Genomic DNA, 17,803 nt, shown 5'->3' with positions numbered 1-17,803 from the left:
GCTGTTTCAAGTAATTTTAGGAGATGTTCTGGAATGTTATTGCCCATTAACAGAGAATTTTTTTTTCTTCTTGTGCTTCCTGTAATTTCAAAGAAAGGTTCACATTGTGTTTTGCCAGCAGTTTGGCTGAACACCATATGTTCCAACCATTGAGTCTTTAATGCAAATAAATAGAAGGGCGAAGCTTACTTTTTTCCTTTTTTTACCTCTGCATTTAATTTCTAAATACAATAAAACTTAATTATTTTTTTCCCCTCAGACCTGGAGAAGTAGCTCTGAAATCAAACCATTGAATATGTAAATAGATGATGCTCTATTTTGAATGTAATTACACATGTATGCTCCTGTGTGTGTATTCAAAACTGCAACATGTTCCATATTCTCATTTCCATATCAATATTTGTTGTGTTTAATTGATGCTGGTTAAAGTAATTTTATGTCTTTGGGTTCTTTCAAAGAGGAATATTTATCATCTGTTTATAAAGGTTGAATATTTAACTGAAAAGCTTCAAAGAAGGATCACAGTAACAACAAAAAAAAATGTCGCATGAAGAGTGAGTTTCACAACTGATCTACATTTTGTGCAATCCTGTTAACTCCAATGAGAGCGCATGGGATATCTATCAACAGTGAATGTTATGCAAAGTATTTAGAAATCAGTGCTGTCATTTCCTTACTTATTTCTACTTGGACACCCCCTTTGGTTAGATTAAGTTGAAAAAATTATCCAAAGTGTCTGGTATTTATCCTTCTATTTACTTGCCATTTTCTCTCATGTAGTCTTTACTTATCTTTATTTACCCTTCTTCCTTTCATGCATGTTCAGAGCTGTTTAATAACTTCTTTCCTTAATGTCTTTTTCCTTTGTGTCAAATATATGAGTACAGTAAAGAGGGGTGGCCACTACTCCAGTGCTTACTCTTCAGCAAAATCCCCAGGTGAGCCATTACTATTATGGCTGTATATCACTAGTGTGTCTCCTCCCTCTCCATTTACCTGTCTTCTTTTCGCTGCATTTGTGAATATTTTCAAGCTTGAAACACACGGTTTGCATTTGTTGAACCAGAGACATAATAGGTGTAGGCTTTTTGTTAAAGTAGGTTGTTTGAGTGAAATAATATAAATGATGCTTTATAGTTGTTGGACATCTGCTAACGGTGTCAAAGTTAAATTTGTAAAGGTATAATTTGACGACAAGTAGAGGAGAATTCTGAGGAGCAATGCATTTTTATGTGTATTCTAAAGCATATAAAATTTCAGCCAGCACAAAAAGATGGGTAAGTGTTGCTGAAAAAAGCAGTGCAAAATCACATGTCATAGTTTTTAATTTTATTTGCAGTTTCTTACCTTCCTTTGTTTTGTTGTGTTATTTCAGCCTAAGTTCTAAAACACTAAGAAACCTCTTTGAACCTTCAGTTCAAAGTGAAAGTATCTCTAAAACAAGTAACATGCATTTTGACTAGCAAGTAAGTTGAAACTTTGGACCTTACTAGACATAAACAATTTAAATTCATAGGTTTTTCAGTTTTCAGCATTCCAATATGCTAAAGAGTTGTAGCCTAATGTGTACTGCTTAAAGAACAACAGAGAAGAAAATTGTTTTCTGTATATTCAGGCTGCTATACATGTCGAAAGAAACCTCAAAAGACCTTATACTTAGAAAATAGATAAGGTAAGTTTTGCATATACATGAAATAATCAGCAAATCAATAGCAGTGGACAAGTTTGTGCCAAAAATGAATACAGATTGCTTGTGTGTTTTTTGAGTTTAAAAAAAAAATACTACTGTCTGAAATAGCATTTGGCTGACTTCCTGTAGATGCAAAATTTTTACATCTACACAGGGCCAATTCCAGCTTTTACTGTTGTTGCAGTTGTGTACCAACTCATGTGCAGTGGATCTCAGAAGACACTGGCAAAGCTATGTACAGGCAACTCTTTTAAATAAGATCCTCAGCAGAGGAGGATATCACAATAAATAATACAGTTTTAAAAGGCTATGGCTATTAATTTGCCCAAAGCTTTTGCACTGGCAAAGGACAGAATAGGCCTTAATCTCAAGAATGACAATGCAATATTTGGATGTCGTCTTGATCCCATATCCAGCCACATGAGTTTTGGGGGCACAGTTGTGTAGCATGCAAATTTGTAATTTATTCCTAAATGCTGAGGAAGTCTGTTTTGGTCTCTGTATGCAGACTTGAGTGTTAACTTGTCAGAGATATATGTTATGTTTAAAAGCAAGTTAAGTTTTTTTAATTTATTTGTCTTTTCTTTCATTTGTTTGCTTTTATTGCTTTGGCCAGTTAATGGAACCCCAAGCAGTCAATTATCCACCCCAAAATCTACAAAGTCCTCCAGTTCTTCACCAACAAGCCCAGGCAGCTTTCGTGGACTCAAGGTAAGTGCAAGAACCATTAAAACCCCTAAATTCCATTATTTGTTGAATGATATGTTACAGTGATGCTAAAGAAGAAAAAAGGAAAAGGGGGAAAAAAAGAGAATTCTGTAGGGCAGCCTTGCTAGTATGATTTTTTAGTTGAAGTGGAGAAGAGATCTGAAGTAAGATTTTTGTATTTTGTCTTTCATTGGCAGGATGGAACTCTCAGCTTAGGAAAGGTGGAGGGTGATGGTGGCTTGAATATACCAATTTGGCCTCCAAATTTTCAATTATTTTGGGGGCTGCAGAAGCCCCCCAAGTAATTTATATTCCCTCAACCTATATAAATGTAGTATCCTCTTTTGTATACCTTATAGTCTTGTAGCATTGCCCAAAGTTTTAACTGAAGCACTCTTCTTCATCTGTGGCACACAATTTCACCCCTTAACGCAATCTTCTGCCTGAAAGTGTGTGAGGGGTTCCTTTGGGAGGAGCCTGATGTCTGGCAGATTTTTCTCTGTGTTGTACCGAGAGAATTCTCTTCATCTCCCACTTAAAAATTGGTAGCATTTACAGTTCTTAGAGGCTGCTCTGTGCCTTTTAGTTGGTAAAATAAAAGGAACAGTCTGGAGCACAGTTGAGCATCTTACTGCTGCATTTATGCAGCTGCCCTTTCAAGGAGAATTTTCTTATGAAATCATCAATTGCAGCCTTTCTGGAAGCACACTGGATGGTTCGCACTGATTATTCTGATCAAGTAATAGCTCCCATTGGTGAACACAACAGTTGTGAAGAGGCTGCATAATTCTGTGGAAAACTGTTTTCTCAATTAAGAGACTGGCTAAAGGACGTGATTTGAATAGTATTTAGATTTGGGTTTTGACATGCTAATTGTTACAAAGGCTTTGTCTCTTTTGTGAGGAGTATGACTCTGGTTGCTGCCAGGCTTCTGTGATAATTCTGAGAAAAGATTTTGATTTATTTGTTTAATTCTAATATATTTTTAGTTGTTTGATTCATTGAGGCAATTGAGTGTTGATCTCTGCCTTTATGTTGTTGAGCTGTACCATCCCATAGCTTCTCTTTGTCCAAAGCAACATAGCTTGGCCTTTCCCCTATACAGCATTTTCAAGAGCAGTAATACTTCTGACACTGAAAATTAGAACTGTGTGTCTTAAAATTTGTCTGGACAGCTCTGCTATAGAACTTATAGTAGAGGACACCAAAATTGTTGGACTTGAAGCTATCAGCTGGTCTGCACTATATTTAACAAATGCTCTTTTGTCTTTCTTTAATGAAATTACGAGTTCAGAAATGAGATAATTTGGTTCATTTTTTTCCATGCTGTCCTGTCTGCTTTTAGCTGATTAAAGCTCCATTAAGACAGAGATAATTCTGATACTAACAAGGAATTTTCAGTAAAGTGGACATGTCCTCTTTCTACTGTCAATTTCACTGAAGTAGGCTGTTGTACTTTTTCGTTTTGGAATTTAATTGATGCTGGATACTAATGGGTTTTTGTGTCAAATAATTCATCCCTATATGACCAAAGGAAACAGCAAAAACAAATTAATCATCTCAGACCCGACGTGCTGCTGAAGTAGCGAGTACCTCTTCTTTTATCCCATTAGGATGCATCTGTTCAGTGGGAGGATCCCAGCTGGGCTCCTGAGACTAAAGATAGGGAAAGTTATCCAGTGAATCTCAGGATAAATACCAAAAGGATCAAGTGCACTGTGCTGTGACCCTTGTTTTTTGATTATGTTCTCATTGTAGTGACTCTTTTGATGAAATTTCAACATAAAAACACTAACAGGGAGGCATGGCTTTATGCAAAACTAGATTCTTCTAAGAAACCTATTATTATTTTCGTAGAACTGATCTTGGCAAGTCCAATGAGGAAAGCAGGGACCAATTTATTATTTTGAGATTACTGCTTTTCCCTATTGTTAAATAATTCCTTGTTGCTGTGCAGACAAGTACCCTGGCTTCCTGCACTCATATAAAGAAGGTTGCATGATTACAGCTGAATGGAAGTGTAGATATAAATACCATGGCAGGCAGTGAAAGAATAAAGTATATTTCTGAGTTTTCTGGCTTTGGAAATGCAATATTTTGGCTGATTTGTTGTGTAGAAATCATGTATGTTTATTTTTGTAGAACATGAAACAGCAACACTTTAAGAATAGTTTTATAGGAGCTTGGAGCAGCAGGAAAAGGCAACAAATCAGGGATGATTTTTCTATTTCCTGCAAAGAGCAGACCATTGGAGCAGCTGCACATGAACTGCTTTTTAAAAACTGTGTTGTTCAGAAAGCCAGAGCAAAATTAAATATTTGACTATAGATTAGAACCTGGCTAAGCTTTTTGAAGTTAGACGATCAACATAGAGCTTAAGTGATAGTACTAGTCATCAAGGCAGTAAACTTGCAAAAGGTACTGATTGCAACACCAAATTTTTCCTCAGTCTCAGACATTGAGTCTTACATCATATTCTCCAAACACCACTTTTCCTTTACAGTGAAGTCTCTTTGGTCCCCAAGGATTCCTTCTGCTTCACAACACTTTATAAGCAGAAGTGGTACGACCGTCAGGCACAGAAAATTCCTTGCAGGAAAGCCTCCTCATGAACAGCTTATGTTTTAAGAGGAGGGCTTTGCTTCTGTTGTTCTTCTTGCAGAAGTGTTTTAAAAAAATTGTGCTGCGTATGAGATTATATTGAATTAAGGAATTTATGCTATGGCTCAAGAATACAGAATTTTCCCACAACTCCTGATAAATGCCTTTATTCCAGGAAGTGTCAAATATGTATACCATTGCATGCTACTATGTGTTGTTAGTAAAGTTGTTTATTTTAAGGTCACAATTTTACGCAGTTACTAAGCACCCTTTGCAGAGGGTTTGTTTCAAGGTAAAAGATTTATATATAAAAGTTGACAAGTACTGTAACTCTGTATGATACTCTTTTTGAGCAAATGTGCTGAGTTTCTTTTTTTTCTGTTACCTTTTCCATAGAGATTAAAGCTAGTGCCAGTCCAAGCCTTTCTTAGAATCCCACTTGTGCTAAATAGCATTGTGTTTGAATTTGTCTCAGTATTACTTTTTCGATTGATTGACTAAATGACCAAAGTGAAAGGGCATTAAAACCTGATCCAACAAATAACTTAAGTACTTGTTTAACTTTAAGCTATTGACTAGTCCCTTTTACTTCAATGAGGATGTTAATGTACTTAAAGTTAAACATGTGCTTAAGTGATTTGAAGGATTAGTGCCTATCTTCATCAAGGGTTTAATCTCTTCAGTTTTGTACACATGTGCTTCTGTTAGCAGTTACATGTTAAGAATATTTACATGCAATTATCCAACCTACTGACACAGGTGTAATAGCAGTTCCTAGAGGAATTCTTTAACTGCTGCCTTTGTTGAATTTACAATTCAGCATCTTTCTTGCTCATACAGTAGATAAAAAGAGCTGACTAATTTGTGCTGGACTGGTGTTAAGTCCGTTCACCATTGTTATCAGTTTGCTAAAAGCTTTACATAATGTGATGCAACTCAAAATCTCTTTAGAAAAAGGGTAAACCTTTATGTTGTTCTTCAGTGTTTCCAGAGCGGTGCAACAAAATGCATGACTTTATGTATATGCCATACCATGTATGCTCAAATTAATGCCAGCAAAATCACTACATTTTAATTGGCTATTGTATTATTACAGGTGGGTCCTCAGTATAGTTGGGTTACTAGTGGTGTTTAAGTATCACTTAAAAAATACAATGTTTCTGTCTTATTCTTTCTTATTATGCTCTTGGACTCTGTGATGGTTTAAAGGCTTTTATATGGGGGGTGGGAGGTGTGTGTGCGCGTATGCTTTCAATTTCTTATCATTAACTTGAAAGTAGAAATCCTGACACACACAGTATCTAGCAGGATGTACCTGTCTGGCACATTATACCATTGTACATTGGATACTTCAGATAGTAAAAAAAAATCCTACAATGCAAAGTATAAAACAGAGTTTTTAATGGGTTTGGATATTAGTAGGGGTGAAAGGAAGAATGCTAAATACCCGTTCCTTAGTTGTTATGTCAAGGTGTAATAAGCACACTGGGTACTAAAGTAGGTGTGCTAAGCTTATGCATATGACACATCGAATGTGAATGTTTCTCACAAAACTACGTGTCATGTTAATAAACCTGGTGGCTTAAGTCACAGTCAGTCTGTATAAAATAATAGAAAATATAGAGCAATATGTTTAGATATTTTTGTGAATCTGGAAAAATGGTTATTCCACAGAAAATAGTTCAGCATGTGAAGAAGACAAAACAGTTGGGCAGGTTTTTTTCAGCCCAGTAACTTTTGTAACTTTTTATAGCATCTTTAATTAGTCTGTAAAATTATATGCAACTAGTTTTGAGAACTGTGTATCCACTGACATATTCTCAGTATCTCTTGTATTTGGCTCTGGATGTGCTGTTGAAACGCAAATTACCTGTGGGGAGACAACTTAAGGGAAGTGAAAGCAATGATTGTTATATTATGTATGGAATGATGTTTAAATGCAACAGAAGTGCCTATCAGCGTAAGATGTTCTTGGCCAGTAGCATCTACATTCTGAGGCGATTGTTTTTGAAGGGCTGGATAGCCATTGCCGCTCTAAATTACTCCGTGAGCTTTTAAAAACAAAGAATCAAATTCTGCCTCAGGTCTGAGTTTTCTAGGACTTGCATTTGTATGTGAGGGTGGATCTAAGACCTGTGCACTCTGAATTTATCATGTGCAAGGGGAACAGTATTGGAAGAGAGCAGTAGCACTGTGTGGACTAGAATACAGGAGGAGGAATTGTTGCAAAACCTAATCTGTGGTGTGATTGTAGATGCCGTCCATATTCACTAGTGTAGTATCAAAGCAACATGGTTCCTTTTCTCCTTGCTACTTCAGGAATGCCTAAATGAACAACTCAAGTCTACTTGCACTTCTAAAATCTTTACTTCACCTTCAAAGTACCTGCAGCTGTTGGGATACCAACAGTACAAGGTATTCTAAATATTACATGTCACTGGGTAGTTAAATGAGTAGAAAATTACTTTAATAATAAAAATCACTTTATTCCGTGTTGCTTATTGTCAATTCCTACCTCCTCCCGACCTTTTCTGGCTAGTCAAGCACCTTGCAAACATCTTAAGAGTTTATTTCTACTGTGCTCTGACACAGTAGGGAAAGACTAGACTGATTTTGCTGCTGAGGAACTGAGACACAGACCTACAGTACCCAAATTACAGGCAAGCTCTGTTGTAGAGTGAGTTCAGCCTCATGTCTAGAACCACGAGGAAAATTAGTGGCAGAGCTAAGATCAGAACCTGCCGTTTCAGATTCTGATCTAGCACCTCAGCCACAACAGCAGCATTAGATTTTTTTTTTTCCTTTAGTATTCCTTCTAGCTTTTTTCCTGTTGCTGTTTGCTTCCTTCTTGTAAATACCGTGGTAAGAAGGAATGTGCCCTGTCATGCTCTGAGCTGATTACAAGGATGAAGGAAGTTGGAAATGTGAGCTAGATATTCCCATGTATTGTCATTCACTGAAAAGCCAAAATAGATTATTAATATTTTTGGCTGATGACTAATACTTTGCAGTGATCTGTTCTGGTATCTCCGCTTCATGCTTGAAGAAAATGTGACTTACTGGTTAAGAGACTGACTCGTAATTTTGCACAAATGCCATTTAACCCAAATGTCCTTGTTTCTTGTCCTTGTTAAGTAAACAGATAACTCGGAAAGATAACAGCATTAACATAGTCTGGTTTTAAGTTATTAGCAAGGAGCAGAGTAGTAGCTGACTGGTTTCTGTTTGATGCTACTTCTATGCCAAATGCTAGTAAACATTGTTTTAGGGGCTCTGCAAAATTAAGTTGTACAGCTTCTAGTTACTGTACCTTTAGCTGATTTGGCAGCTCAGCTGCCACAAGAAACTTAAGCATTCATTAGCATTTCATGAGCCTTTAGACAATATCCCTATCTGTCAGTTCAGTTCTTTCATTGACAATAGTGTTAATGATTTAAAATATTCAGCAGTGTAACCAGACAATGTCAGCTAAAATGGAAAATGCTGCATTTGCATTCCTGGTGTCATGCAAAGCCATTTCAACAGACACTGAGCTTAAGGCAGAGAAGCATTTTAATCCTTTATGTGGTGAGTGGTGAGAACTACTATAATAGCCCATGAAGAAAACAAGATATGGAACTTAACGAAACAGCAAGAAATGTTCCGTAGAGGAGGTGGAATGATTTAAAATATATTTTAATTTCACAGAGCTTCCTTATACTTAATTGTAATGGGAGCACTTATAAAACAATGGTGCATAGAACACATCCAGTACATTTTACTATTTATGGCATTCATTCCTATGCCCCTGCCCCTTTTTAAAATAAAAATTGATTCTTGTGCATGTCCCTGGGCAGTATGACAGGATGACTTTAAGTAGAATTGTGAAGATTCAGATAGAGTACCAATTAAGTTGTTAGTGCAGCAAAAGTAGTTTTCTTCTGGCTTCATCCTTCAAAATCATTTAGATGTTTGTGTTACAGTTATTAAAACTGGATCTGTGTCTGTATGCATATCAGACATCTAACCTGAAATGCTTGTAGATGTCATAAATCCGTAACAACCTAAAACATAGACCACTAGATTACCAAGCAAATCTGACTATCCTAGATGTACTCAGCCACCTATGCCAAAATTCTTTTCTTTAAATGAAAACTAGTAGGGCCATGCAAGCATTTCTACATTACCTTCCTAGCATGCTTCAGTGCTAATCTGAAGAGAGCATATATGGACAGAGTTCAGTTAAGGAAACCTCAGACAGTGCTAGCTATGAAGAGATGTGTTAGACTGCAGCATGAGACCACGTGCTTCCTGCACTGGCCGCTGAATAGTTGTCTGGAGATGGCTGTCTATGGCTCACATGAAAATGTACACAGAGCGTATCGTAATGGTCTTGTTGTGTAGAATAAGGAGGGTATGTTGCCTTCAAACACACTGGCTCTATAGTGCTTAAATGGAACTTGGTGCAGCTGGAGGGAATTTTCTTTGCTGTTTACTGAAATCTGTTCAATCATTTATCTAAATAGGAATATCAAGGCTGAATCTTAAATTGGTGCAAGGGACAATGGTGTATTATAATGATGATGAACTGTGAGAAAGCAAGGATAAAAATAAGATGGGAGTAGAAAAGTAAACTGACTCTTCAGGGTGGGTTTTTGGGGTTTTTTTTTAATTTTGCTGCTTTTTGTCAGGCTCCTCCTTGTGGTTACCATCAGAAATAATAAGTTCTTACGTATCTCCATAGATACCTCCACATGGTGGATCTTCTTCCAATGTGAATGGTGTACCTGAATCACTCCATTGCCAGAGTCCCGAAGGTAGGACACCAATAATTGCTAACAATCTTTGCAAAAATTTTGTTGTGACAATTGTTTTAGCAGTTTTAGAGGGTTTCTGATGACTCCAAATCATTTTTTTTATTCTGAGATGTTTGATACCTTGTTGACAATCTTATCTTGGAAAAATTGTTATTGCATTTTCTACATCAAGGCAGTAAAGCTAGGAAATCAATATTTTGTTCTTTTTTCTGTCATGTGGTAGTACATTAGTGGACCCTGCTCTTCAATAGTCACTATTAGGAATTTGAGTGATTTTGAACATGACCTGCAGTGTATCACCAGAAATGTGTTTGTGGCTGGATTGAAAGTGGAGCCCTCCTCAAAACAGCATGTTGTGCTTCAGGTAGAACTACTAGGCCATCAACTGACCTTAGCTAAACTTAACCCTTCATTCCTTATCTCTTTAAAGCAATGTTATTTTTGTAATTATTTTAAAATTTCATTTTAGAGTAATTTTTTTAATTTAAAAATACTGAAATAAGCTGCTATCAACCTTATTTGCATTTTCAATGTTTTAGCAGCAGCTAAGGGAACATGAAGGAATTCAGCAGATAAAATTTCTGGTTCTTTTACATGCATTGTAGATGAATCTTATTTGCATTTTTGCTTTGAGTATGCAAAAAGATACTTCAAAAAAGTATTTTGAGCAGAAAATATTTAGACTAAGGATTTCTAACTGCATTCATTGCTTTAGTAATATTTGATTTGTGTGTTAAAAGGTTAAACAGCTCTGATTAGTCCTTATCTTGTTCTTATGTTTGAGATAAAAACAAGGGAATAAGCTGTGAAGAAAACAGCTTACTTGTAAGTTTTGTTTTGCATCTGTGACTGTTCTGTGTCTGTGGAACCCATTGGGGATATATTACATCCTGCTGACACTTCTCTTCAGCTTGCGTTATTGACCTTTTTTGCAGGTGTGAATGGAAACAAGTGCCTAGGGTCATCTGCCATTCTTGAGAAGTATAAAGTGGGGAAGGTGATTGGTGATGGCAATTTTGCTGTTGTAAAGGAGTGCGTAGAACGGTGAGCAAGGAAACTTTTCAGTATTGCTGTTTATTTTACTGGATAAAGCCCTGTGTATTAGCATAATTTCATAGAAAATGTGATGAGATGAAAGCAAAGAGCAGTTAGTTGCAAAGATATGCCTACACTTCAGGAGAACTCAGCATAGCAAAACACACAGAGCTTCCTATGTATTATTGCAGCAAAGGGACATGAAAGCAGCAGAGGAGCGTGGCTTTTTATCCCAAAAACTAAACGAGGTATCACCTTCTAATGGAGGCTCTTAAGGAAACCCCACAGATCTTCAAGAAATCCCCTCACACAACAAACTGTTGTGGATGGCAGGAAATTGTATGTGGCATCTAAACAGTCTTTGAGAGACCCCCCTGTTCTGCCTCAGCAATTCTGCTGCTATAGTATCCCTACTGCCTGTCGCTTAAATGATTTTTCACAGTTTTCAGTATACTGTGGGCAAAGTATTCTTAAAGGCATGCAATTGGTGGCTATTAGCCTGTGCTACTGACTCCCTTGTGCTTGCTTCTTCTGTGAGGTAGTGCGATGAGTAGCCAGAGACTTTTCAAATCAACCCTTTAATACTCCAGACTCTGAAATATTCTTGTGCCTGATTTCCCATGGGGAAGACAGGATACCTTGACAAACCTGTGCTGTGTAACTGCTCTTCCTCTGCAAACTTTGTGTCACACTTTGCTGCTAGTGCAAGCATGACAGATGATTTGACTGTCGCTTTCTCAGTGTATTTTTTAGAACCACCTTCTGTTATCTTCATCAATCTGAGAGTTATGTCAGCTTCTTAAATATTATGAGGAATCTCCAACTTGTACGTAAATATTGGGTAAATTCAGCAAATGTCTGTAAAAACCTTAAAAGTTATGGAAAGAGTTTCTATTAGTGGATCCTCATCTTCTGATTTTATTTAAATGAAAAAAAAATATTTATGAATGGAAACATCTTATTCCAATCTTAGCAGATCATAGATATTTTTGCTGAGTCACCCAAATGGGCTGAAAGGGTTGGGTACTGAGGCTGAACCTGGGGATTCCTCTACTGAAACATAGGTAACTGGATCTTACAGTCCATAACTTTCTGCAGCCATTATTGCTTTTTCTCAAGAGAATTGTTTCTTCATACTGTATCTGGATTATTTCTCTCCATTACTGAGAATAATATTGGCAGACCCCATGGACTTGTGAACATTTGGCTGATACAGCTGGTCCCTTACAATTTCGATGTCCACAAATGGAAAATCACTGTTCCCACACTTGTAGTCCTATGACTCAGGGGACTGGACAGCCCAAGGTCTATCGACTGGTGCAAAAAAACAGATTGAATGACTTTGTTTTTTCTTTACCCCTATTAGTCAGATGACCATCTTCAACAATTATTGGACCAATGTTTTCTTTACATCTCCTCTTGCTATTAGCGTACTTATTAGCCTTTGTTATCTGAAACAACGCTGGCCAGTTTCAACTCCAATTGAGCTTTGTCCTTTTGTGTCTTCTCCCTACATATACAAACCATGGCTCTGTAATCTTCCTGCGAAGCCTGACCTTGCTTCCAGAGATCATGCAATTTCTTTTTCTTGTTAAGCTCCACAAGTTCTCTGTTCAGCCAAGCTGGTGGTCTGCCCTGCTTGCTTGACTTATGACACAGTGGGAGGCTCCTGTGCTTCTCAAAGGTGGTTCTTAAAGAGTGACCAGCAATCATGGACTCCTAAGCCCTCAAAAGTTCCTGGGGTACTCTGCTAAATAGCTCCCTGAATAGCTTAAAGTTTGATTTCTTGAAACCCAGCGTAGCAACTCTGCTGTCTTTCTTTCTCATTACACCAAAAATTTTAAACTCAACAATTTCATGATCACTGTGGCCAAGACAGACACCTACCATCACATCCCCCATGAGTCCTTCTCTACTCACAAACAGAAAGTCTAGCAGGGCATCTTTCCTAGTTGGCTCACTGAGTACCTGTGACAAGAAGTTATCTCCTACAAACTGGGTGATCAGTAGTAGACACCCACTGCAACATCTCCTTTCTTTTCCATCTCCCTAATCTTCACCCAGAGGCTCTCAACCACATCATCACTAACTGTAAAGGGCTGTACACTCCAACCCCTCCCTTACTTATAGTGCGACACCTCCACCTTGCCTGCCCTGCCTATCCTTCTTGAACAGCCTGTAGCCCTCCATCCCAACGCTCCAATCGTGGGACTCATTCCACCAAGTCTCAGTAAAACAAATGATATCGTAGCTCTGGGAGCGACCCAATGCTTCCAGTTCATCATGGTTTTTTCTCATGCTACGTGCCTTGGTGTACAAGCATTTCAGATAGATACACTCCTGAACCTTCCATGCTCCCAGGAGCAGTGTAAATGTTCCCACTAGCGTTGCCACCCTCAGGCGATGCCATGCCAATCCTTGGCTTACCTCCTGCAATCCTGTTGGTATCCCCTTCCCCCACTGATTCTGGTTTAAAGTTGTCTCCATCAGCCCTGCCAGCTTATGCCCAAAGATGGGTTTTCCCCGTTGGGACAGATGGATCCTGTTAGGTCTTGAAGTTTTGGCACAGGCACCAAATGAATGATGCTTCACAGTGTTTTCCCATGCACCCTGAAACTGGCCACACATCTTTTGTTATCTATAGAGTGAGTAACATTCATGAAAGATAACAGGTTAAAAGCATAAGATAACATAACTTATTATTTTCAGGATTATTGACTGTGCATTTGGAAATCACTTAAGTTCCACTGAAAATGGGACAAGGGCGGCCAAGTGACTTGGGTTTCAAAATGTCATCTGTGCTTTTTGGAATGAGGAGACTGGACTAGAAAAATGACCTTCCAGTTTTTTAAAAAAAGCAAAATTAAACTTAAAAATCTAATTTTGTATGTGATCCAATCTTTATATTCAGTGAAGCATTATTAAATTAATTTTATATAAAATAAATTTACAACAATAGTTGCTAATAATAACAATGAGAGAGGAAATGCCAACTATAAATGCTTGTCTTTTAATTCCTATTAATTATCATACTTCATTTCTAACAGTGGTATGCTTAGAAGCCTTACTTGTGGAGCCAGGATTCTATTATACCAGCTGTTCTACAGAAAGAATAAGATGGTCTCTTTTGTAAAGGGTGCTTATTTGTCTGTATATACAGACATGCGTCAACAGATGGACACTGACAGCTAGACAGAAGAATACTAGAAACCTGTCAGACAATACTGGTGTATGATAGGCAATGCTATTAGCACACAAATTACGTGGATGGTATCCAGGGTTTTTTCTTAGGTGCTATAGTAAAGGACATTTGCAAGAGGGATTTGAAGGTGGTTGATGAATTGGCTTTGTGAGTATTAACTCTTCTTTCTACACAGCGTAAGTGCCGAAGGTTTACTAAGTGGGTTTTGCTGATCAGTTGTTTGCAGGCTTTCAGATAATGCACTTAATTTAGTATAACACTTAAATTGTGATTCTGAATTGCACACTGTATTCATAGTATATTTTACATCAGGTCTATAATGTAAGAAGATGGCATTTCATAGATGATACCATTTAGATAACACTTCTGTCTAAAGACCAGATCAGGTTGTAACTATGACAACCTCGCAGCTACAGCTGCACTTTCAGAGCAGAGATTCTCTGCTGCATTTTTTCAATAATGGATAAAATTAATGTGAGACATTAATTCAGTTCCTTTTTTTGTAAGGTACTAATTTTGACCAGTTGTATCTAATGCCAAAAGTATAGTGAAAATTAACCTGGAAGTTTAATAACATGCCTGACTTGCTTTTGTAACTGCCTCCAGTGTTTTTTTACCATACAGCCAGTGGTGTTCTGATGCACACTGGAGCCTGCAGGTATTGATGCAACACAAAATAGTAGCAACAGCATCTTATGGCATTTTCTTGTGTTTTTTTTTTTTTAATTCATCATTTATATAAGTAGTAATGTCATCTTTTTTTTTTAAAAAAAGAAGATAATTCATTCGTGTTGCTTTTTTGCTCTCATCATTTGTGTTGCTTTTTTGCTCTCATTTTCTCCCCTTCCAGAGAAATGGAGAAGATTTTTATTGCTTAAAGGCATGAAAGGCAAACAAGAGCTCTTTTCTGTGAGAGTAATTACTGAAAACACTAATACTTTTTACTTTATATATAACCACCCTCTTAAATGTCATGGGACTTTAGATCATTGCTATAGAATTCCATAGAATACTTAAAAAATAAAGACAGAATGAAATACAAAATGTTAATATTAGTGCCTAATAAATTCTGCGGGATTTTAGACTAATCTGTAATGAACTATGGGGTTTTAGCTCTACTGAATCCTATTGAATTTTTCTATTAGAGTATCAATCTTTCTTCTGCTCGCCTACACCTAAATGTGTATGATTTTATCTTTAAAGCCTACCAGTTGAACAAAGCTAAGTGGAAGGTTCAAGACAAATTTTGCATGTTGCATTAAAGTGACAGAGAGTTGTGCCAGGTGACAGAAGAATGAATTGCAGCTGGAGCCTGGGATTAATACACAAAGTGACCTAGGTTGTGGTAGTCAGGGAAACAGCAGGCACAAATGCTGCTGAGAAAGCAACAAAATCAAGTCTGTTCTGCGAATTTTGTGTCAGCAACCTCCGTAGGTCAAGGCATTCTGTTACAATGTATATTCTTACAGATAATGCCACAATTTGTTGACTAGTTTCTAATTAATGGTTCTCATATTTTTCTTGTTAGATCCACAGGAAAGGAGTTTGCACTGAAGATCATAGACAAGACTAAATGCTGTGGAAAGGTAGCGTACAATAATTTGCATGTGTAAGAAAAATAGCAGAAACAGCACTAGCAGCTGCTCATTAGTCATAAATGGTGGGTGTGTTTGGGTTTTCTGACTATTTTCAGAATATCTGTTTAACAGGATAATAATGTATCCAAGAAGCAAATAATAAAACTAGTGAGTGTTAGTCTGCTAGATAATAGAGTAACAAACAAGCAAATTGTCATCTGTTTTATTGGACTGACAAAGAAAATGCTAATATGTGTCCAAAATGTATTAGAAAGATTTTGATCTGTAAAATGAGAGAGGAAATTTGCAGCTATATGTGTATTTATATAATTCCCATCCCTCTCTCCCTCTTATTTTTATCTTTTTATGGCTGTGCATGCTCCTTTTATATGCAGAACATGGATTTGGAAAGAAATTTTTGCAACCATTTCTTTCTGTTTATATAGTTTCATCATCCTGTATAACAAAGATCTCTTAACAAAAGAGTTCCTTGAACTTTCTTTCTGATTAAAGCTCAAAAAAAAAAAAAAAAAAAGCAAAATTGTCGCTTTAGCAGAACAGCATGTTACATAATCGAAGCAAATATCAGAGTGTCAGACATCATCTTCACCTTTCTCCCAAATATGGAGATTTTAAAAAGGAAGAAAAAAAAAACCCCAACCTACGGCCAAGAAAATAGATTAAGTGTTGGAATAGATAACAAATAAAATACTTCTATTTTCACTGCTTTGCAAAGTGTTCTTGATAAACTTATGAATCAAATGGATCATAGTTTAGCATCGGCTAAAAGAACACTAAGGGCACAGTATTAATTAGTAATCAAATCCTGGATTCAAGTCTCTCAAAGAGTAGGAGATATACCATTCTCTCAAGGATGGCTGAAAAGATAGGCTTTTTGATGGAAACACCTTATTTTTTTATGTAAATGATTGCACTGAAATGATTCTGGAGGTAACTTTACAACTAAGTCAGGGTTTAAATTCAAAGGTACTCTTTTTGTTGGTTACATAGAGTAACTGCTCTGAAGTGTAATTAAGAGCTCCAAATGCTGAATGTGACTTTGTGGGAAGATGTAGCAAGTCTGTATGACATTCTTTGTAGGGTAAGGAGCTGTACATTACCTGCTGTGATGACTTGCCTTAAGTAGAGGTCCTCAAACAGAAATGTTTTATCTGTGCAGATTTTCAGGAGTGTATTAGGTGCTAGGAGGTAAGTGTTCCTGCCTCCTCATCACTTTATCTCATATTTTCTAGGTTTACTTAAGGGAAAATTAAGAAAGGAATCTTCAAAATGTATAACCACAAGAAAAAGTACTAGAATTGCCTTTTTGAGATTAAAATGTTGCTATTTCTTTGGCCGTGGGAAGGGTGAGCCAGTGTGTTTCACCGCAAAAGAAAACTTTTGGGTGATGTGTACAGCTTACAACTTTAGATGTTTTTTATTACTTGCCTGAATCAGCTGCTTAGGTATCATAAATTGGAATGGTCTAGAGATAGACAATCCATTTTATACAGCAGAGTGTAGACATATTTTCTATGTATCGTTCACACTGCTTTAAAACAAACTAAAAAAATAACTGCATGGATGCACACTTATCTGTTTTGAAAGGACCTGTGTCTGTATAGCTACATACAGATGTATGTGTATGTACAAGCAGAGGACTCTTGTTAAGAAGATGTTTATACCTGTTAGGCCGGTGACAGAACTGTCCAGGAAGAATTCCAACAAAGAAAATAATTAAATTTTTGCTACAACTTACTCCTTCCTCACTCAGTTTCACATGCCAACATAAGCCCTGCCGTAAAAACACCCATCTGGCCCAAATATGCATGACTTGTATGTTGCTCTCTAGCAGTTTATCTTGGATGTCCTAAAACTTTAATCCATTTGAGTGATGTTTTCCACAGGTGGCTTAAATATTAATTATACAATAATTTCTCTGTAAATAAATCATATTAATGTAGATTAAAAATCTGTATTGCACTATCCAAGAGAATGTTGTAACAAGTTTGAGAATTATTATTTTTTTACAAGACAAAATGTAGCAGAAACAGTGGGGTGGTTGAAAATAACTAGCTATTAGTCATCATTTTGAGGACTCTTATTAGACCAATAGCACAACAACATTTTGGAGACTTTTTAAAAAAAAAAATTATTGTTTATTTTAAATAAACATTACATATGCCTGGTCAAG

General features: G+C 36.8%; 1 protein-coding gene across 8 annotated transcripts in view; it reads left to right on the top strand.

Annotated features, from left to right (window-relative positions):
- DCLK2 (doublecortin like kinase 2) overlaps positions 1-17,803 on the top strand; it is an 87,575-nt gene that overhangs the window by 51,457 nt on the left and 18,315 nt on the right. For 5 of the 8 annotated variants that reach the window (XR_008577021.1, XM_054824905.1, XM_054824902.1 and 2 more), the window contains exons 5-9: positions 888-938; positions 2,307-2,401; positions 9,723-9,795; positions 10,731-10,839; positions 15,561-15,618. Coding sequence is in view for 6 of the 8 variants with exons in the window: in XM_054824905.1 (XP_054680880.1) it covers positions 888-938; positions 2,307-2,401; positions 9,723-9,795; positions 10,731-10,839; positions 15,561-15,618 (386 nt within the window). In the remaining 2 variants the exon portion in view is untranslated. The remainder of the gene's footprint in view (positions 1-887; positions 939-2,306; positions 2,402-9,722; positions 9,796-10,730; positions 10,840-15,560; positions 15,619-17,803) is intronic. The other 3 variants (XR_008577022.1, XM_054824906.1, XM_054824904.1) reach the window with 1 other exon arrangement.

Source organism: Grus americana, chromosome 4 (genome assembly GCF_028858705.1).
Source record: "Grus americana isolate bGruAme1 chromosome 4, bGruAme1.mat, whole genome shotgun sequence".
Classification (NCBI taxonomy): Eukaryota; Metazoa; Chordata; class Aves; order Gruiformes; family Gruidae; genus Grus; species Grus americana.
This window is presented reverse-complemented; position numbering and strand designations above follow the sequence as displayed.